The sequence below is a fragment of the Bos taurus genome, chromosome 17 (assembly GCF_002263795.3).
Source record: "Bos taurus isolate L1 Dominette 01449 registration number 42190680 breed Hereford chromosome 17, ARS-UCD2.0, whole genome shotgun sequence".
Lineage (NCBI taxonomy): Eukaryota > Metazoa > Chordata > Mammalia > Artiodactyla > Bovidae > Bos > Bos taurus.
The window spans coordinates 71,707,242-71,728,057 of record NC_037344.1 but is presented as its reverse complement, the minus strand read 5'-3'; the positions used below and the strand labels follow the sequence as shown (position 1 = coordinate 71,728,057).

At 64.0% G+C, this 20,816-nt stretch overlaps 1 protein-coding gene across 2 annotated transcripts in view; it reads left to right on the top strand.

The window, feature by feature from the left end:
• BCR (BCR activator of RhoGEF and GTPase) overlaps positions 1 to 19,155 on the top strand; it is an 86,808-nt gene extending 67,653 nt beyond the window's left edge. For both annotated transcript variants that reach the window (XM_024977857.2, XM_024977858.2), the window contains exons 14-23: positions 91 to 165; positions 2,031 to 2,128; positions 3,603 to 3,737; positions 11,937 to 11,996; positions 13,066 to 13,175; positions 14,313 to 14,452; positions 14,912 to 15,046; positions 15,727 to 15,832; positions 16,158 to 16,320; positions 16,587 to 19,155. In XM_024977857.2, coding sequence (XP_024833625.1) covers positions 91 to 165; positions 2,031 to 2,128; positions 3,603 to 3,737; positions 11,937 to 11,996; positions 13,066 to 13,175; positions 14,313 to 14,452; positions 14,912 to 15,046; positions 15,727 to 15,832; positions 16,158 to 16,320; positions 16,587 to 16,676 — 1,112 coding nt within the window. In that variant the 3' untranslated portion in view covers positions 16,677 to 19,155. The remainder of the gene's footprint in view (positions 1 to 90; positions 166 to 2,030; positions 2,129 to 3,602; positions 3,738 to 11,936; positions 11,997 to 13,065; positions 13,176 to 14,312; positions 14,453 to 14,911; positions 15,047 to 15,726; positions 15,833 to 16,157; positions 16,321 to 16,586) is intronic.
• The last annotated feature ends 1,661 nt before the right edge of the window (positions 19,156 to 20,816 follow it).

The window sequence follows — 20,816 nt, the reverse complement described above, 5'->3', positions numbered from 1 at the left end:
CCAGCCCCGAGAGGGTCCCTGAAGCAGAGCCCAGCTCCTGCCTGCCCCTCCCAGGAGGACGGGCGCTCACCTCTCTGGTCTCTTGCACAGATGACGAATCTCCTGGGCTCTACGGGTTCCTGAATGTCATCGTCCACTCTGCCAGCGGCTTTAAGCAGAGTTCAAGTAGGTGGCTGGTGTGGGGAGTAAGGTGGCCGGACCCTGAGCCGGAGAGCGCGGGGACCCGGGAGGTGGCTGACCGCCCGGAGGTGTGCTGCTCGCTCACGCCCGCTGGGAGTGGGGTTGCTTTCCAGAGTGGACCTTGCCTCTGCCTGCTTCTGGCTCTTCAGACTCTGGGAGCTGGGACCTGCCCCCTGCAGGCAGGTCGTGCAATTGTAGAGGTCAGGTTTCGCTACAGACAAGGAAATCAGTCCTGAGTGTTCCTCAGAAGGACTGATGCTGAAGCTGAAACTCCAATACTTTGGCCACCTGATGCGAAGAGCTGACTCATTGGAAAAGACTCTGATGCTGGGAAAGATTGAGGGCAGGAGCAGAGGGGATGACAGAGGATGAGGTGGTTGGATGGCATCACCGACTCAGTGGACATGAGTTTGAGTGAACTCTGGGAGTCGGTGATGGACAGGGAGGCCTGGTGTGCTGTAGTCCATGGGGTTGCAAAGAGTTGGACACGACTGAGCGACTTGAACATCAACACAATGCAGCCCAGGTCTCCAGGAGGCTGAGGGCTGGCACCCTGACCCTGGTGCCGGGGAGATTTTGCTGCTCTGATGTGCCAAAGGGGTACCCTTTTAATCCCTCCCCTCGGGGCCATCTGTCCCAGCCACTCGGGAGCGGTGAGGGTTGGTCACGCTGCGGCGCAGGCTCGGCACACACTCGCCTGCCAGCCTGACCCCCGAGCTCTTAGGGCCCCGTGGAGGAGGACGCGGGGCAGGCACCCTTCTGACCGTGCCACCGTCACTACAAAACCGAACCAGACGTGCCTGACGAGCCCCAGAAGAGAAGCTGTTTCCAGGCCGGGTGGATACGATCGGGGCTTTGTATCCAGGATCTATCGAGAAGGCTTACAGTGCGATGCCTGAGACAGCCCAGCCTTTTAAAAATGAACAAAAGATTTGGATAGACGGAAAAAGCAGATTTATAGATTTGTGGTTGAATGGGAAAAATGGGAAGAGGTCTTTTTAGGAGTGACGGAAGTGCACTAAAACTGAAGGCGGTGACGCCTGCAGAACTCCGTCAACTCACCCAAGAGCACCCACTGGACGCTCACAGTGGGTGAGTGTGAAGGTACAGTCGTTCATACTCACCCAAGAGCACCGCACTGGACGCTCACAGTGGGTGAGTGTGAAGGTACAGTCGTTCATACCTCAGTAGAGCCATTTGTTAAAGGAAGCAACACAACTTCTGGTGGATAAGTTAAAACTATAACTAGATTTGAATAAGCCTGAATACTTACTCAAATACACATTTTCGCTTTGCCCTATAGTAACTTTATTAATAGGGCTTCTCTGGGGCTCAGACAGTAAAGAATCTGCCTGCGATGCAGGAGACCCAGGTTCCATCCCTGGGTCAGGAAAGATCTGCTGGAGAAGGGAAGGGCTATCCACTCCAGTACTCTTGCCTGGAGAACTTCATTAATACCCCAATGAACCGAGCCCCCGTCCACGGCCCTACCCCACTTCCCTCCCAGCGCCGAGCTGCTGTCCGTGAGCAGGGGAGCGAGTGTCGTGACGGGTGCTGGCTTCTGGCTGCACCCGTGTGACGTGAGGCTGTCTTGATGGCACCGTTTTGGTGTCTTGTTTTAGAAAGAAAACCGAGAACTCTCCAGGTGGTCTCGCGCTTCCACTGCAGGGCATGTGGGGCACCGCTTCCATCCTGGGTTGGGGTCCCAAGATCCCGCAGGCGTCAGAGCGCTACCAAAAAAACCCAAGACACTTTTTTTCTTTATGATTTAGAAAATAACACCTGCTTTTCTGAGAGAGAGGGCTGACAAAGGGCCATGTGGTCAGTCCCGCTCTCCGTGTGCCCCCTAGGTCTGTACTGCACCCTGGAGGTGGATTCCTTCGGCTACTTTGTAAATAAAGCCAAGACGCGCGTCTACAGGGACACAGCCGAGCCCAATTGGAACGAGGTGAGGCCCCACTTCCCGGCAAACGAGGTGCTCCGTCCACGGGCTGTGACCCTGAGGGCTTCCCTGCCGGCCTCTGTGCCAGCAGCCGTTCCCGGAATCTCCCGGGGGAGCAGGCGGGCCAGGAGATTTTATCTCCGTGTTCCTGAGAATTCGCCTGCACACACACACCCCTCCTCCCCCCACCGCCAGTGACGGAGACACTTGTTTTGCTGGCAGAGCATCTGGAAAAAGAGCTTCGAAGGGCTTCTTAGCATTAAGGCCCCTATTATTGCCGAGTGTTTATCTGGAAGGTTTCCATGGTGTTTTTGCTTGGAAATTGGAATGAGCCTTGGGCGCCGTGACACTCGAGGCCCGGAAGCCGGAGCTCTGCTCCTGGGGTGGGGGTTGCCTCGCTGGGCTGGAGAGGACCCTGGTCTCTGTGATCATTAGACGTGCCACACGCCTCCCTCAGAGCGCGGGCCTGGGGAGCCGGCGGACCTGCCTGGTCGTTAGAACACCGGGCGCCAGGGCTGTCCGGGGTGGGGCAGGGGGTGTCGGAGCCAGGCGGACCCATGCAGGAGGGCGTGACCCTGCAGAGGCAGCGCATGCCGGGCTCTGGACACCACCGAGGGGCTGCAGAGACCGAGCTTGGGCTGAGGGGCTTCTGGGCGGCCCACCACCCTGGCTGCACGTGTGGGCTGTCTAGGTCCTCGCAGGTTCCCGGCACACGCACCGTTCCTCCCCCCAATTCAGACTCAGAAATACCTGCTCTCCCAACCCCCGACCCCCGTCTCCCCACCAAGAACCCATGCCGGTGAAACCCTGCTGGGAAGCACTGGAGTTCCCGAGGTGCCTTGGGGATGACGGAGGAGGAAGCAGGCCCCACGCACCCACGGCAGACACGCCGAGAGCCTGCAGGAGAGCCCTCCTCCCGGGTCCCTCTTTCGCCTCGCCTGGGTCGCCTCCCTGGGTCGATGTTTATTTTTTCCCTTCAAATAGACTGTCCTCGGAGCAGCTCAGCAAAGCTGAGTGCAAAGGACGGAGCGCTGCCCTGCCCGCCGACCCTGGCCCCCAGGTGTCAACCCACCTGGAGGGCGCTGGTCGTGATCAGTGGGCCCCCAGAGCCCACAGCGGGTCTGCGTTTGTAACCAGCCACCCCCCACTCCCACACCCCGCCCCGGGGCCTCTGCTGCAGGTGGTTAGGGGACCACCCTGTGCGAGATGCCGGCTCCCGGAGCTTGGGTTAGGCATGAGAGGCGCCCAGAGCTTCCGGAAGCTCCCAGACTAGCCGGTGGTGTGATGTTCACGGGGCACCGGCTGCTGAGGGTCTGCACTGTGGGGCGACAGTGGGGAGGGTCTCGCCGCGGGGCCTCAGGGGAGCTGTCTGTGCGGGAAGGGGCTGCTGTTCAGAGGCCCCTTTGGCCAGCAGCGCTGGCCGCCCCTCCGCGGGGCCTGCCCAGTAACCTGGGGGCTTTCCTCCTCTCTCGGGGCACAGGAGTTTGAGATCGAGCTGGAAGGCTCGCAGACCCTGAGGATCCTGTGCTACGAGAAGTGTTACCACAAGACCAGGCTCGCCAAGGAGGACGGTGGGGAGAGCACGGACCGGATCGTGGGCAAGGGCCAGGCACAGGTGAGGTGGCCCCTCCACTCCCCGTGGGCTCCCCGCCTCCGGGTGCTCTGTGCTCTTCCTGTTTGACGCCCGGAGACACCAAGGCGGGGGGTGGGGGACACAGTGAGGCAGTCCCGGCTCTGAATCGTCGGCATGGGAGACCTGGGCTGGCGCCGTCGTGGGTCCCTTTCTGCCCCAGCCTGTCTGTCACTCAGCGTCTTGTCCCCGAAGGAATTCCAGCTCTACCTGTTTTTCCAGGAGGCCTTGTGCCACCCTGGCCTCTGGAGAGCCTGAGGTGGCGCCCTGCAGGGTTGCCCTTGGCAGTCAGGAGCCACCTCTAATTGGAAAAACCTAAGACTCTGAGTCTCCCCGCCTGGCGCCCCCTCTTTGGCGTGTAGACCCCACTTCCAGGCCTGCAGCCGCCTCCCTCTGTGGGCGGGCGCCGGTCCCCCCGCCGGCCCCCCGGAGCTGGCAGAGGAGCCCCTGGTGGGTCAGGAGGAAGTCTCACAGAGGACTGGGGAGGGGTCCCCAGGTCCAAGCCCTCTGGGCCCTCAGCCTTCCAAGGACAGGACGTGCCCCCCAGCTCTTGCAGAACCACCCGCCTTGTCCTTCTCACAGCCTCACCTGCACGGCTCTGCACCCCAGAAGGAAGCCCCAGCACCCTCTTTCCTTACGGGGCAGCTGACTGGACCCAGCTAAGGGGGCTCCTGCCTGCCCCGCCCTGGAGGTGGGCCCTGACTGCTCCCCCAGTGCCTTGGGAAGCCCCCCGCCATGAGGCCTCCTGGGGGAGTGGCTGGACGTGCCAGGTAGCCGTGGGAGGACAGGGCTCCCTTCCCCGGTGCAGGAAGTGAAAACCTCCAGGCAGAGAAGGTGACTCACACTCCGCGAGTTCCTCGTCTCGCTGCGACCCTGGGGAGTCCTCGCCTGGCAGGGGGCTCCGTCCCTGCCACGGCTGTCTGGCTGGCTTCCTGGGAGGGGCACGGTGCCTGAGAAGCTGCTTAGGGAACTGGCCAGCTTGTGGCCTCCAGGGACCCCTGTGCCTTGGGACTGGCACCACAGGGCAAGGGCTCTGGGGGAGGTGGGGGGTTGGCCCGGACAGTCCTGGCTGCGCTGAGCCGAGACCCAAGGACAGGAAGCTGACGGCGCCTGGGGCTGGGTGCTCCTCGGGCAGGGGCAGCCCAGGGTGGCTGTGACTCTGCGTGGAATCCCAGGGATTCCAACCTCACTGCTGACCATCCCGTTTTTGTTTTCTTCTAAGTGGTTACTTAAAGAACATTTATTTAATTTGTTATTATTATATATACGTACATATCGTTTGCTTCACTGGGTCTCCGTCTCAGCTCGGGCTCCTCTCTGGTTGCAGTGAGCAGGGGCCACGGTGGCTGCAGGGCACGGACTCCCCGCCGCCGCAGCTCCTCTCGTCTCGGAGCAGCGCGGACTCTGGCGGGGGCTTCAGCGGCTGCAGCCCCCCGGGCACTGGAACACAAGCTCGGTGGTCGTGAGCAGCTAGCACGCAACACGCTCCTCCACAGCAAGCGGGGTCTTCTCGGACCAGGGATCGAACCCGTGTCTCCCGCCCTGGCAGGAGGCCGCCTCGGTGGCCTTGATGGACGGCAGGGCATTGCCCAGGCAGGGCTGTTCCGCGGGCGTCCCGAGCCGGACGCCTCTGAGCGCGGCGGTGTTCAGGCAGCTGCCTCGCGCTGGTCATCGCTCGGGGCCTCCGTCATCGCCTCCGCGCTCGAGGACCGCTGGCCTCCTTTGTACCCCTGCCCCGGCGTCCGCCCCCACACCCAGGCTCTGCCTACACCTTGCCCAGCCCATGGTGAGCTGGCAGGCTGGGCGCCCGATTCCTTTTCTCGACTTTGGTTCCTCTGCGTCCTCCTGCGGGACTGGGGTCCCGGGGGTGGCGGGATCTGAACCGCGGCCTCCGAGCACTGCTGCTGGGTAACCGGGGGTCTCAGACAGGAAAGGGAACAGTCGTCTTCCTCCTTTATGGAGTCAGGCTCTCTCTGGAAAGAGAGATCGAACAGGGGTCTCCGCGTGGGGGCAGATTCTTTACCGTCTGAACCACCAGGAGAGAGCGGTGGTAGTCAGATAACAGCGGGACTGAGGGGGTTTCTGGCTGCGCTGTTCTAGTGGGATTCTTGCTGAAGACAGGCCCGGGTCATTCGGATGTCACCAGGAAGGCGGGGACGACCAGCGTGGTCACAGGTTGAGGATGGTTAAATATTGACAGTGGGTTGTTTGTTTTTTTTTTTTTTTTTTTAATTTTTTCTTAAATTTTTACCCTCTGTTTATTTGGCTGCGTGGGGCCTTAGTTGCGGCACAGAAGAGCTCTCATTCAGGGCCGGGACTTTGTGTTGTGGCCCTTAGGGATCCTAGTTCTCCGACCAGGGTTTGAACCCACGACCCGTGGCACGGCGGGGCGGACTCTCAACCAGCGGACCGCCAGGGAAGTCCCCAGGGCAGGGGATTTTTGCTTCACTGACTTAGCGGTTCAGTTCAGTCGCTCAGTCACGTCCAACTCTGTCTTAGCAGGGTTCTTGCTAAAACCCATCTCTTGGGGACAAGACCTGCAGGCATACCTCAGAGGTGCCGCAGGGAAGCAGGTCACGTGAGGTTTCCGGTTTCCCAGTGCGTGTAAAGGGTGTGTCGACACTGTACTGAGGTCAGAGTGTGCAATAGCATCACGCCTGGAAAAAGCAGTGTAGGTGCCTTAGTGAAAAAAACAAGACTTCATTCCTGAGAAGTGCCAACCAGCGTCTGACAACGCAGCGTTGCCCCAAACCTTCAGCTTGTGAAAGCGCGAATGGCGGAGCACAGAAAACGAGGGCTTGTCTGCAGCTGGAAAGCAGGTCAGAGGGGCCTGCAGACTCGGGTCCCCCAGCCCCACTCCCTCCTGGGACCTGGGGTGACTCAGAGCTGTCATCAGTCCCGGGGACGTCCGGGAGGGGCGGGAGGGGGTCTGTGACTCAGGCTGGGGGCGGCCGGGCTTGTTTACGAGTCTGGATCCTCAGCAGGAGGAAGGAAGGCAGTCAGGGGAGGCCGGTCATGCTGACGACAGCCCGGGACCCCAGCCAGCCGCCCCCCTCCCCCGTGGACGTGTATCTCTGTGGGGGGCACCTCAGGGAGGCTGTCGGTGACTCCCGGGCCCAGCCTGCCTAAATGGGGGCTTTCCCAGCAATTCCAGGTGGTCTCCCAGCCCGGCCATGTGCGAGGGGCAGGTGGCCCTGCCTGTCCTGCTGTGGGGAGGGGTGGCTACACCACACACCCCCACCCCCCGAGTCCTCTCCCCCTCCGTCACACACACCTCAACTCAGAAGCTGAGTGCAGAGCCCTTCCCATGAGCAGAGGGCGGGCACAGCACCCCGCAGTGTCCGAGGGGGGTGCGGGGAGAACCTGGAGCCAGCCCAGGTCAGCGGGCCCCAAGGGGCCAGGGGCGGAAACCGAACACGCTGTCAGGCCCGGAGGCGTCACAGTCGTCCGGGGAGCTGGGTCCTCGCCCCCCAGGTCAGGGTTCTGGATCCACCCGATCCCCCGGACTGTGTTGGGGAGCCTTGGGTTCAGGAACCACTGGCCTGGGAGCAGGGGGCGTCGCAGGGTCGGCAGAGCCCAGGGAAGGTGGAGCCTCGAGGCGTCGCGAATCCCTTCCTTCCGTTTTCCTTCTCTCGCCTCTGTGTGCAGTGTCCGTCTCTTCTGCTCAGAGGGTGACTTTACATTGCTGTCGTTCGGTCCTTGGGGCACTTGCATTCTCCTCTAACCCCAGCCAGCCAGAGTGCGGGTGGGAGCCCTGGAGACGCATTGGGCAGGAGGAAGATGGGCAGTGGGCATCAGATAAGTGCCACAGAGTCCCCAGGCCCACCTGCCATCAGGGTTATCTCAGGGCTGGCCACGATCTGTTCCCCATGGTCATTCACGTGCCAGGGCCACGTGGGTGCTGGGAAGTCGGGGGGTGCTGGGGGGTGGTCAGAGATGGATGAGGTGCGAACGTGTCTCAGGGCGTCAACGGTGACAGCCCCTTGGAGTGGGCAGGTCCGCGGGGTCTCCGGCCCCATGAACGTGAGGGGTGCAGATGGTTGTTAACCATTTGAGGCCGGTTTTAGGCTGTAGAAGTGGTGTGGAGCCACAGAGCCCCTCGGGGACTCAGCTTCCCAGAGCCTCTGCCGCCGCGAGGAGCGGTGCGGCGAGGCCCGGGCCCTCCTTGGTCCAGTTGCGGTCCCGTGGGGGACTCTGCATCTTTTCTTCACTGACTGACATCCACCGCTTCCCTTTCAAGTAGAGAAGCAGCCAGTGAAAAGTGAGAGTGTTACTCACTCAGTCGTGTCCGGCTCTTTGGGGACCCTTGGACTGTAGCCTGCCAGGCTTCCCGAACCAGGGATCAAACCCAGGTCTCCTGCATTGCCGGCAGATTCTTTACTGTCTGAGCCACCAGGGAGATAATCAGTGATCTTAGTAATTTACAGTGTTTTACGACCGTTAACAACAATCGCGTTTGAGAATATTTCTGTCCTCTCAAAGCGGTTTCCCTGTTCCCACGCCCGGGCCCAGGCTGATGTGCTTTTTGTGTATGGATGTGCTCAGTCTAAAGAACCAACCTGCAGTGCAGGACATGCAGGTTCGATCCCTGGGGAGGGGAGATGCCCTGGAGGAGGGCATGGCAACCCACTGCAGCATTCTTGTCTGGAGAATCCCACGGACAGAGAGCCTGGCGGGCTACAGTCCATGGGCTCGCGAAGAGGCGCACACGACGTATTGACTCAACAATTGCTCACGCTGCATGTTCTGTGTAAACACACGCGCTCTGTGACGCGGTTTCCGTGACTGGCTTCCCCCACTTAGCAAAAGGTTTCTGAGGGTCATGCGCTCATGGTGCGTTCACCACACTCCCTTTTTTGGCTGGGCCCTGCCTCACGCATGTGTCCACACGGCACGTTTAGCTCCTCTGTCTGTTCTCCAGTTGGGGGGCACCTGGGCCGCTTCCCATTCGTGGCCGTGACGGTGAGCGCCGTCCGAGTATGGCATGGTCGGCATGATAACAGACGGCTTCCTCCTTCCTGTGTGGAGAGCCGGTGGGGAGTCGCTGGGTTGCCGCCAAGGTTGGCGCTCTGAGCTGTTGACCTGCTCTTCCCAAGCAGCTGCAGCAGTTCACGTCCCCGTGGAGGTGCCCGAGGGCTCCTGTTTCTCAGCATCCTCGACAAGCCCGTTACTGTTTGCTTCTTATTTATTGGGGTGCTTCGGGTCTTTGCGGTGGCACTTGGGGTCCCCACCACGTCATGCAGGCTCTTGCATCGCCGCACGTGGACTCCCTAGGTGTGGCTTGAGGGCTTAGTTCCCAAACCAGGGCTCGAACCCGCATCCCCTACCTTGCCTGGCGGATTCTCAACCATGGTACCGCCCAGGGAGGTCCCCTGTCTTTTTTTTGATCATAGCTGTCCTCTGGGTCTTGGGGTGATGCTGGAGCGTGGTTGGGGTCGGGGGAGGGCAGGAAGGAGTTAAGGACACAGAGGTCAGAGCTCCAGGAATGCACTAGATAGACAGAGGCTGGAGGGCCGTGTCCCCTTATGGGGGGCGGGGGCATCTCTGGTCCCCTCTTGGGACCACTCCTGGGAGCAGGTTACAGGGTGAGACATGTGGGGCTCGGTCCGGAGGGCCGGGGAGGCCCTGCTGGCCCGTCCTGGGTGCTGAGCACATCCCGGAGGAAGCCGCAGTCTCCAAGAAGTCGGGTGAGGAGGGAGCCACTTGCCCTGTCTTGGTCCTGCCGCCGCCCGGGGAGGTGAACAAGAGAATGCTCTGAGAGTGTCCGTCAGGCCGTCCATCCCTGACCGCCAGGCTGCCTCGGCCTTCCAGGCAGCGCTGGGGGCAGCCGTCCACCAGGCCTGCCACCCACCCTTGTTCCCTGGGGAGGCACCCCGCCTGCCCGGCCCCGTTGTCCTGAGCGGCTGGCGCATTCCTCCCGGGACCCCACGCGCCCTGGGCTTTCCTGAAGGCGCTGGCCCTTTCCTGGTCCTCCCCGAGCGCTCCGTTCCCAGCCCGGGCTCCCCGCTTGTTTACCTCCCTGTACTGTAAATAGCCCAGGCGGGAGCACGTCCGCCGCGAGCGCTGTCTGTGGACGGAGCCCGGCCGCGGGGGGCGTCCTCACGTGGCTTCCGCCCGCTCTGTTTGTTGGAGCCGGGCCAGCCTGTGGACTGTCTCCCCCCCACCCCCGGGGCGGAGGGCAGGCAGGTGGAGGGGTGGACGGCGGCGCTGAGCCCCCGGTCCCTGGGCCAAGCGGCCAGTTCTGGGGGCTGTGGGCGTTCTCCCACCCGAGTCCGGCCCCGGCAGGGATGGATGCGGTCGCGGCTGTGGCTCTCGCAGGACCTAGGAGCGGGGGGCCCGTCCAGCCGTGCGGAGGGCTGGCCGGGCAGACACGGGTTACTCAGCGTCTCCAAACTGCCCGGCAGGAAACCGGCCACTTGAGAAGGAAGCGTGGCTTTTCTGGGCTCTGGAGGGAAAGTGTGACGCATCGGGATTCCCGTAACCAACGGGCCGCCCGTGGGGGTGTTTTTCCCACGCAAACAAAACGGAGAACCCGCGCGATGGGACTGGGCAAGCCTGCGGGGGCGGGGCTTCCTGAGAACCGGGTCAAAAGGCTGCGGGGCCGGAGCCCGGCACACTCCAGCCCAATGCTGCTGCCCGGCCGCTGTCCCACCCACCGTGCCGCTGCCTTGCCGCCAGCCCCTCGGGCAGCAGGGCCCAGGATGCGGGAGACGCCGGGCATGGCTGCCCTGCAGACCCTCCTGCGGCACCTCCACCCTGGCCTGGCGGGCCGCAGCCGGGCGGCCTCGGTGGAGGAGCACGTGTGTGCTTGCGGCACCGCCCTGTGGACCCACATCCGAAGCCTCGTGCGCAAGGGCAAGGTGGGCCTGCGGGGGCCGGGGATCCCTGGGGTGGGCGGCACCAGGCAGGGTCCGGGCTCTGTCCCCCCGCCTCCCAACCCTGTCCCCTGCTGGCTGTGCTGGTCTCAGTTCTGGAAGAGGAGGGGAGGGGAGGGATGGGGAGAAGGGCCCAGGGGTCGCCGGCTTCTGGAGGGAACCAGAAAGGGCGTCTTTCTGCTGCTCTGTCTCCCCTTTTAAAGCTGCCCGTAGGGATGCCCCGGCGGGTCCAGTGGTTCGGATGCCACACTTCACTGCAGAGGGCAAGGCTTCGATCCTAAGCAAGGAACTAAGATCCAAACGCTGCACAACATGGCTAGACAAGTTTCTGTTTTAATTAAAATAATAAAACTGCCTCAGTGGAGGGACCCTGTCCCTTTCCTTAGGAGCAGGGGGCACTGAGCCTGCCCCCTGGCTTCCTGGGTGGCCAGGACACCGGCGCCTCCCTGCTCCCGCCACACCTGGCCTGGTTGGGACCCGGGAGCTCCACTCGCCCCAGAGCTGCGAGGGCCCTGAGTGCCCTCCTGCCCCTGCCCGCAGGTGCCTCCGAGGAGGTGTGACCATAGCTGGGGGCGGGGAAGCCCTACGGGCCAGTGGTCTGTGCCGGCTCTCTGCTCGCATACCCGCCCCACAGGCCAGGGTCCCCACCGCCCCAGAGCGTGGCCCCAAGAACCTCCCAGAAAGGGGAGGCCCCGCCGTGGGTGGCCTGGCCTGGTCTAAAGACCCCGCCTGCACAGGCCCCCATGCCAGAGGGCCACACTAAGGGGAAGACAGGGTCCCCAGCTCTTAGATGACACAGCACACCTTCCCACCCCCCAGAAGAAGATACTGTTGAAACCAGGCTTCCCAAAGTGTCGCCTACATGACTGGCCAGTCTTCTCCAAGCTGTGTGAAGCCCCCTGTGATGCTGGGAGGTGGGGGAGCAGAACAGCTCCCAGCCCCCAAGGCTGCCAGGGCGGGCGTGAGTGCCACTGGGAAGGGAGGGTTCCCGGGGGAGCAGGGTGCAGGGCCTGAGTGGTCGCTGACTTGCCCCCACCTGAGCCTGGGCTGCAGGCCGCGAGGCTCTGGGGGCAGGAGGGCTCTGAGGCTCCAGGACTTTTCTAGCGGGCCCTCCATGGGGACCCCGCTTGGCCCCAGGACTTTTCTAGCGGGCCCTCCACCGGGACCCCGCTTGGCCCCTGAAGAAGTGCCAGCCGAGGCCTGCCGCTGATTCTGCTTGGACGTGGGGGAGTCGCGGGCTTGGGCTCGCTGCCCGGCCAGGCCTGCCGGACGCCCAGGGCTCCCGGTAATCACGACGCCTTGCTTTCAGCTGGACCCTCAGACCCTGCAGGACAGAGACTGGCAGCGGACCGCCATCGCCATGAACGGGGTACGTGCCCCCGCGCTGTGCCAGCTCCCGCTTCCTGCAGAGGGCTGGGGTGGTGCCAGTCCTTGCTGAGACCCTCGGGGCTGGAGGAGGCAGAGAAACCACAGCGTGCGGGCCCGAGTCCACGCAGGCCAGAGTCTTGTGGCTGGAGTGCGGGTCACCTGCCAGGCACTGGGCGTCCCTCCTCAAGTGGGGGTTCAGGGGCATCATGGGGATGGAGGGGGCCTGGACCCTGGGGTTTGCCCATAGAGACTGAGACCCCTGACTAGACTCCAGTGCCCCGTAAGAATTGAGACCTTAAGAAAAAGCACCGCCGCTCACCAGAAAAGCTCTGGGCGTGTAGGGCATACCTGGAGGAGGGCGTGGCAACCCACTCCTATATCCTTGCCTGGAGAGCCCCATGGACAGAGGAGCCTGGCGGGCCGCAGTCCCTGGGGTCGCACAGAGTCAGACACGACTGAAGCGAGTTAGCATGCAGGACACAGTGCCAACATTTGATAGGCGATCGGTGGCGTTTTGTTACATTCTCTATACATTTTCTCTAGTGTCTTTTTTTTTGGCTTTTTATTTTGTCTGGGGATGTAGCCAGCCGACAGTTTTGTGATGGTTTCAGGTGAACACAGAAGGGACTCAGCCACACGCATGTGTATGTCCATCTCAGTCCAGTCGCTCAGTCGTGTCCAACTCTCTGTGACCCCATGGACTGCAGCACGCCAGGCCTCCCTGTCCATCACCAACTCCCGGAGTTGGCTCAAACTCATGTCCATTGAGTCGATGGATACATATATGGATACGTGGATCCATTCTCCGCCAAACTCCCCTCCCATCCAGGCTGCCATGCAACATGGAGTCTCATCGTTCTTTTTAATCAGGATTAAATGAGAAGCAGAAGCCACAGGGTCCTGGGGGGAGGTTGTGCAGAAGCGGGTCCTCAAACGGCCCTAGCTGTTCCCGGCTGCCACTGAGTTGGACCAGGGCCCGCCCCCAACCTGGACCCTAGCCTGCGGGGCCCTGGGAGCTGGCTCTGAGGACCAGAAGGCTGAGAGGGTCGTGCCCCCTGCCTCCCCTGCAGATCGAAGTGAAGCTGTCAATCAAGTTCACCAGCAGGGAACTCAGCTTGAAGAGGATGCCTTCCCGAAAACAGACAGGCGTTTTCGGAGTCAGGATCGCCGTGGTCACCAAGTGAGTGGCCTGGGCGCCCACGTCTCGTCCCCGGGGGCGGAGGGTGCTCCCTCCCCGCGTGTCTATGCAGGACGGACCTGGTATGGGTCTCCCTCTCTGTGCACGGTCGCCCCTCACAGGCCTGTGGAGCACTCTGTGCGTGGCTGCCTCCCGAGCTGACCACGGACGAGTCCCCAGCAGCTCGGGGCTGTCCAGCCCCCTGCCTGTGCTGCCCCCAGAGCCGGGCTCGCCAGGGTTCCCTTCCCTGCCTTGGAATTTGTCAGGATCCGAGCTCCTGTCCTGCCCCCGGCGCGTCACGGGTCAGTCGTCAGGAGACACTTGTGTGCAGGTTCAGGGCGGGCCTTGGGGACACAGCCGCTTCCTCCGGAATCCACTTTCCCCGGTTTGGAGCCTGGCCTGGCCCTGACCTCACTGGTGGTCAGGCAGGACACCTGACTACAGCCTGGCCCCCGGCTACACCCCAGCCGTCCCCCCAGCTCCTCCGGGAGGCTCTGGGCGGGAGCAGGGACCCCCGAATGAGTACCACTCATGAGAGGGGCTGGGGACAGGACTCTGCTGGGTCCTGGATCCAGTTGCTAAACTAGACTAAACCAACCCTCCAGACGGAGTTCTTACTCTGAAGAGTTAAAGAGTTCTTACTCTGGCGTCCTGCCTTCAGGGGCTAGAATTGTCCCGTTAGGACGCGGAAGAGAGAGGGGTAGCTTCACAGGATTCCAAGCTGAGCGCAGGGGCAAAGCGGTGCCGTGGACTCCGTCCTCTGGCCCGGCTGCCTGCCGGGCGCTGGGCTCACCTCTGCCTGAGGCCTGGAGGGGTCCCCCCACCCCCGCCCAACTCAGAGACCAGACCGCTTCCCAGGACCCTTGCTGTCCGTTGCCCGTTAACCCAGGGCCCGGGGAGTCCAGACTGACCTCCGGTAGCCGACCTCGCTCAGAAAGGCCTCCCGACCAAGCCCCCAGGGCGGGTGTGCTCGGAGGGTGTCCAGCCCACCAGGACTGTTGGAAAGACCCTGATGAGATGGAGGCAGTGCTGATCGTGAGACCGCAGAGCCCAGGGGGACACACGGCAGGCTCCCGTGCTGAGGGGCAAGGGGGCGGGGCTGCCGCACGCTGAGGCCCCCCTCCTCCCCCTCCCCTGCAGGAGGGAGCGGTCCAAGGTACCCTACATCGTGCGCCAGTGTGTCGAGGAGATCGAGCGCCGGGGCATGGAGGAGGTGGGCATCTACCGCGTGTCCGGAGTGGCCACGGACATCCAGGCCCTGAAGGCGGCCTTTGACGTCAGTGAGTGTCTCAGCGGGTGGGCGCGGTGCATGCGCCGCTGGGGAGGGCGGTTCCGCAGAAGCCTGTTCCTAACCCGTCCTGACCACGCGCGTGGCTCCTGCCAAGTCGGACCAGGGGCTTCCATGGGGCGGCCCCCTGCTCTACCCCCGGAGGCTCAGCTTGACCCCCGCCCCGGGGGTGGGTGTGACCCAAGCCCAGGGGTCAGCTAGTCTGGTGCCAAGAAGCTGGTGGAACGGCCCCGATTGCCAGATGTGGGGGGGGGACCCCAGGGTCGTCCTCGGTGGATTGCTCCTCCCTCCGCGGGGGCCTGCTGCCCTGGAGGTGTGGCGCGGGGTGGGAGTCACCGCCACCGTAGTTACAGCTGCCGTCAGGTGACCCGCACGGGCGGCTGGGGCTCAGAGGGTGGAGCCGACTCGGGGTCCGCGGCGGGCTCCGCTCCACTTCCACGCTCTTCCCCAGACAACAAGGACGTGTCGGTGATGATGAGCGAGATGGACGTGAACGCCATCGCCGGGACGCTCAAGCTCTACTTCCGCGAGCTGCCCGAGCCCCTCTTCACCGACGAGTTCTACCCCAACTTCGCCGAGGGCATCGGTGAGCGCGGGGCGTCTCCCATCCCCCTTCCGGTCCGCCTTTGGTGGGAGGAAACCTGAGTTTCAGCAGAAACTCTGCGAGTGGTGGGGGACCAGGAACCCAGCCGCCCTGGGAGCCCTCCACGGGCTGACCTCCGCACTCTTCCCTGGAGGTCGCCGAGAGGGGGGCCGCCGCTGTGGACACGCCAGTGTGGGGTCTGGAGGCCGCTGTCCTCCTCACTGGCCCCAGACGCTGGCTTTTCGGTCAGGGCCTTCGAGTACACCCTGACCCCAGGCCCACCTGGAGGGTGGGGGGCGCTGGCACTCGGGGTGGCTGCAGCCTCCGCACCCGCCCCCCGCCCCAGGGCCGCTCAGCAGAGGACCTGCCCTCACCCACCCCCACCCAGGTGCAGAGGCTCATGTGATGGGGGGTCTGTGGCCCCCGCTTCCCCTGAGCAGGACGTGGGAAGGGCCGAGGGGCCGGGAGGGCAGCTGTGCCCGGCACCCCCGCCACTGGTCCCTGTGGTGCCATCCACCACTCTGAGGTTCAGAAAAGGCGTCCAGGGTGGCCAGGCTCGCACCCAGGGCCCTCACCGGGGGCCAGCGTGGGAGGCAGAACGGTGACTGGCCCGGGCCCTGGGGGCGCCTTCCAGCCCCGGGTCATGACTGTGAGAAGTAACCCCCGCCCCCCGCCCCCCGCAGCGCTCTCGGACCCCGTGGCGAAGGAGAGCTGCATGCTTAACCTGCTGCTGTCACTGCCGGAAGCCAATCTGCTCACCTTCCTCTTCCTCCTGGAACACCTGAAAAGGTAGCCCGTAGCCCCCCTCTGGGGTGCTCAGGGCTCTGGTGGGTCGCCTGCGCCCGTCAGACTCCCCGGCACCCGGGGCCTTCCCTCTGTGGTGCTCCCCCATCTGTGGGTGCCCCTCCGGGTAGCAGCACCACCGTCATCCGCGTCCCCCTGCGCCGTGGCCAGCCGCGGCTCGGGTGTCCCCTCCGCACCCTGCCTCCCCCCTGCGGGCCGCCAGCCCTCTGCATCCCGGCTAGGGTGCGTCAGCTGGGGAGGAGTCCCCGCCCACCTCCACGCCCCCATCCCCCAGGCGGTGTCACGGCAGTTCTCCCCCCACCCCCCACAGGGTGGCGGAAAAGGAGACGGTGAATAAGATGTCCCTGCACAACCTCGCCACGGTGTTCGGCCCCACGCTGCTCCGGCCCTCGGAGAAGGAGAACAAGCCGCCCGCCAACCCCAGCCAGGCCATCTCCATGACCGACAGCTGGTCCCTGGAGGTCATGTCCCAGGTACGGTGGCCTCGCCTACCTGGCCTGGACCTGTGGCCCCTGCCTGCCGGCCCCGAACCCCCGTGTCCTGGCAGTGGCTCCCACCGAGCCGCGCAGGGGAGGTGGCCGAGGTCTGCGGACAGGGCCGCGGCTCCGCCCTCTGCTCCTGGCTGGGGCTCCCGGGACCTGCCCCACCTGGCGGTCCTCCTGCTGTGAGGGGCCCGGGTCCCGCCGGGGTGGGGGGCTCCCCCGCTCTGAGCCGCCGGCCCCTCCCGCTCCGCCCGCAGGTCCAGGTGCTGCTGTACTTCCTGCAGCTGGAGGCCATCCCCGCCCCGGACAGCAGGAGGCAGAGCGTCCTCTTCTCCACCGAAGTCTAGAGGCCCCCGGCCCGCCCCGAGAGAGCAGAGGACGGCCCGGGACCCTGCCGGGGACACGGGCCCTCCAGCCACAGAGCGGGAGCTGCCCTCCTGGAGGAGGCGCTGGGCCCCCCCACCGCGGGCCCACGCTGCTGCCGCGAGACAGCGACCCCTGGCGGAAGCGGCCGCGGCAGTCCCGCCCCCGCCCGCGCGGGCGCCGCGCCGGCCTCAGACTGTCCGCGCCACCGCCAGAGGGCGCCCCGAGCCAGCGCGGCGCCCGTCGCGGGCCTGGGCGGGACCAGGCGGAGGAAGCGGTGGTTACGAAACCTAACTTGGGAGCGTTGAAAGACTTCCCCTGGGTCACCTGCGCATCTCGCGGCGAAGCGAGCAGGCAGGAGCGGACTCCCTGACCCGCGAGTCGTCGACCTGAATAAACGCCGCCGCCGCTTCACGCCCGGGGGCCAGGCCCCCTCCGGTGCGGTGGGAGCGCGTCGGTTTCCCAGATCAGAACGCCTGACGCCTGTTTTGTAACCGGGTTGGCGGAGCCGAGCCTGCACCGTGCAGCGCCTGACCCCGTTCACCTGCTGGCTTCTGTTTCTCTGCAGAAGGCTCTGCGGCAGACACGGGTCTCCCTCCTGCTCGGTCCTCCGTTGCTTTGTCTCCTCCCATCTCGTGGGCAGCCGCCCACCGACCCGTGTCACGCGCAGGGCCCGGACACCAGGGGAGGGGAGCCCCCGGGCTGCGCACTTCACCGCCGCTCGTCGGGGGAGGGCGGGCCCGCCCACCGTCCAGAAGACCGCGCCGCCCCGTGGGACGCACAGTCGCCGTCGGCTCAGAAGGCCGGCCTCCTCCGACCCGTGGCGCGTCTGCCCCCTGCCCTCCCGTTCCCCTGATCACGCCCCGGCCCCCCCAAGCCCCTGACACCCAGATGGGCTGCGCCCCCTCGCCACACGCGCCCCACAGACTCTTGTAAAGGTTTTCCTCTCTTGGTGGCGGTGGCAACTTGCCGACAGCTTGTTTTAAACTTTGATCCGGATAGCTTTTTGATACTTGAATATTTTTAAGTTTTATACAGTTTCTAATTTTTTTTTTTCCTAAGAAGATTCAGATACCCACTAAGATGTTAGAATGTACTCTGTGGACAAGCGGTGTCCACAGCGGCATCTCGTCTTCCTCCACGCGCCAGCCCTCTTTCCATCGGGAGCTGCTCCGGAAGTCTCCTGGGCACCCGGAATTGGGGGGGAGGTTGGGAACAGGCTGAAGGTGGGGGCGCCCGCCCCAGAGCAGGTAGAGGGACCGACCCCGCCCTGCTCACACACTCCACGCCCCTGTGCTGAAGCCAGCACGTGGCTGGTTACCCTCCCGACCATCTGACTTAGAGGAGACAGAACTGGGGGCACCTCTAGGTATTTTGAACACGCGCGTCTGTGAAGAATTGCATCGCTCCTTTCTAAGAAGGTCGGGGGCAAGGAGAAAAGAAACAGGCAAAGCTTCCAGGCTGGACTTGTGGGAAGAGAGGATGCGCTGAACAGAGGAGGGAAGCGGAGGCACGACTCAGGAAAAGGCGTTTGCTTGTCATGCGATTAGACCAGTCACGCGGGGCACTGCCCGGGCCCCGTCCCGTGTGCCCTGTGGGGCGGGAGGCTCTCCCCCATCGTGTTGTTGGGCAGGAGCTCCAGGCACGTGGGGCCACACGCCCCTCCTGTCTGCTCGCGGACCTGCTGACACGGGGGACAGAAACAGAAGCCACTCGAAGGTCTTACGTCCTCGTACTGTACTTATTGAGTTGTACTTTGGTCTCGTGGGGAGAGCCGTGGTCCCCCTGGGGATGAGGGTGTAGCGGATGTCGGGGGGGTGTCCTCTGTCCCGAATGTTCTCTGGACTCGGTGGGTCTCCCAGCCTCCAGCCCCCGACCTCTTCTACCCTGGCTTCCCATCCCGTCCAGCCCTGCGGCGGGAGGGGGACGCGCTCTGCCTGGAAAGCCCTGGCCTGGTCTCTGTTCCCCCGGAGCCTTCGTGATCTGCGTCCATCGCGTTGAAACTGGAAAGCGGTCTCTCAGCGTCTGTGCCAATTCCGGTTCCCTGCTGCGCCTCTTTCCCCTCTTCGAGCTTTTTCTTTACTTAGGATGCGCGCCGTCGCATGGTGGGATGACTGTTGTTTCTTCCACGGCCGTCAAGGCGCTCCTTCACCGGCCCACCGTGGTGGCGGTCGCTCTGAGTCCCCCGGCATCCCCGTCGCCCGTCTGACGTTCCGGCCCTGACGGTCAGCGAAGCTGGCGGGCGGGTGACCGCCTGGGGGCCGGATGTGACCTTACACGAGGCTCGGTGGCCGGACTCCACCTCGCTGCCCGGGGCCTGCATCTGGAGCCCGGCCACACGCTGGGGCTGGTGGTGGGTCTCTAGGCAGCCGCGTGTCTGAGCTCCAGCTCGGCCGTCTCTCCCGCCACTGGGGGTGGGGAGGGAAAGACTGCTGACACTTTCATTAAAGTTCCTTGAGGCAATTTGTGTCTGTGGTGGTGCCTGCTTCAGAAACGCCGGGACCAGGGGCTCCAGGAGCGCCCCGACGGGCCGATGGGTCAGGGCGGGGGTGGGCGTTGGGGCTGGAAGCAGCAGCAGGTGGAGTGGACAGGCAGGCAGCCAGGAGGCCCCCCTGCCGAGCGCGGGGCCTTTGGTTCGGGGTGAACAGCTGCAGGGACACGGGCATTGCCCAGTGCCGGGGGCGGGTGTCCAGCCTCGCCCAGCCCAGCCCTGCCCGAGCCCCTCAGCCTCTGGGTTCCACTGGTGCTCCCGGGCCCAGCCTTTGGGTTGTTGGCCGCGGGGCGTGGGGCCCCTTAGCTGCCGCCAGCCTTGCCTTCAGAAAAAGCGACCCAGTGTCCAGGGCAGCCGTGCCCCCGTGGAGATGGGCATGCCAGGTGGGGACAAACTGGGCCACAGCCACGGGGACCTGCATCGCCGTCCTTGACATCTGCCAACGTCACCCCGAGGCTCCTCCGGGGCGCCTTCCTTGAGGCGTGAGGGTTGGCGTCTGCGGAGCCGCGTGGACGCTGAGCTGCTGCCCTCCTGACGCCTGCTGACAAGGAAAGGGCTACCGCGGGCCCCCCACCTCGGACCTGGCCCCCGAAAGGCAGTTCTGTGTGTGCGTGCATGCTCAGCTGTGTCTGACTCTTTGGGACCCCCTGGCCTGTAGCCCGCCAGGCCCAGCCCCTCTGTCCGTGAGATTCTCCACGCAAGAATACTGGAGTGGTTTGCCATTCCCTCCCTCAGGGGAGTCTTCCCGCAAGTCTAGTTGTATCTCTCTACTCCTGCCTTCCAGGTCCTATTCAAAAACCTTTGATGAAAAGCTCCAACACCTCTCTCATGAGGAATCGATTTGGGGACAAGCTGATGGTTCCCCACTGTTGCTGAGAGCAGGGGCTTTGTCCAGCCCGGCCCAGGCCCGTGGCACGGCCAGGGAGTGCGACCGTTCACTGCTGTGGGGTCTGAGGCCTTAGACCTCAAAGACCCTCGGAGTCGATCCCTTTGCTTGGTAGATGGGTAAACGGAGGTTGCACGGAGGCCCCCCGCCGCTGTCTCTGCTGTTTGAAGAGCAGAGACAGGCTGGGGACGCGATGTCTCCATGTTCCCCACAGGCCAGCTCCCTCTCTCCGTCTAGACGCTAGACGTGGTCAACCGTGCTGGCCTCGAGCCAAGGCCTGGTGTCACGCACGTACCCCGGGCTGATGAAGACGGGCAGTATTTTGTGTAGAGACCTCAGGAGAGCCTGTATACCCCTCAGCCCCCCAAAAAAGAAAAGAAGGCCCCAGTGGCCTTAAAAGGAATTATTTCCATGATGGAGCGAATGATGGGCTGTTCCCAACAGCTCTGAAAAGATAAATAGAAAAAGCGAGGGGCGACAGACACAGCGGCTCTTGAGGCCCAGACGGCCTCCCGGAGCGATTGCCCTGGGTCAGCGGGCAGGATGGGGGCCGTGCATCACCCCGGGGCGGGGAGCCCACAGCAGGCAAAGCGTGGCCGGCAGGCGGCCACAGTCATGGTCCCGTAAGACGGGGCCCTGCTGCATCTGAGATGTCCCAGGCTGGGAAGGGAGACTGCTTGTGGGCGGCGGGGGCAGGGCTGCTCCTCCGTGTGTCCCGGTATCACAGGCCACGTGTCTTGGGACAGA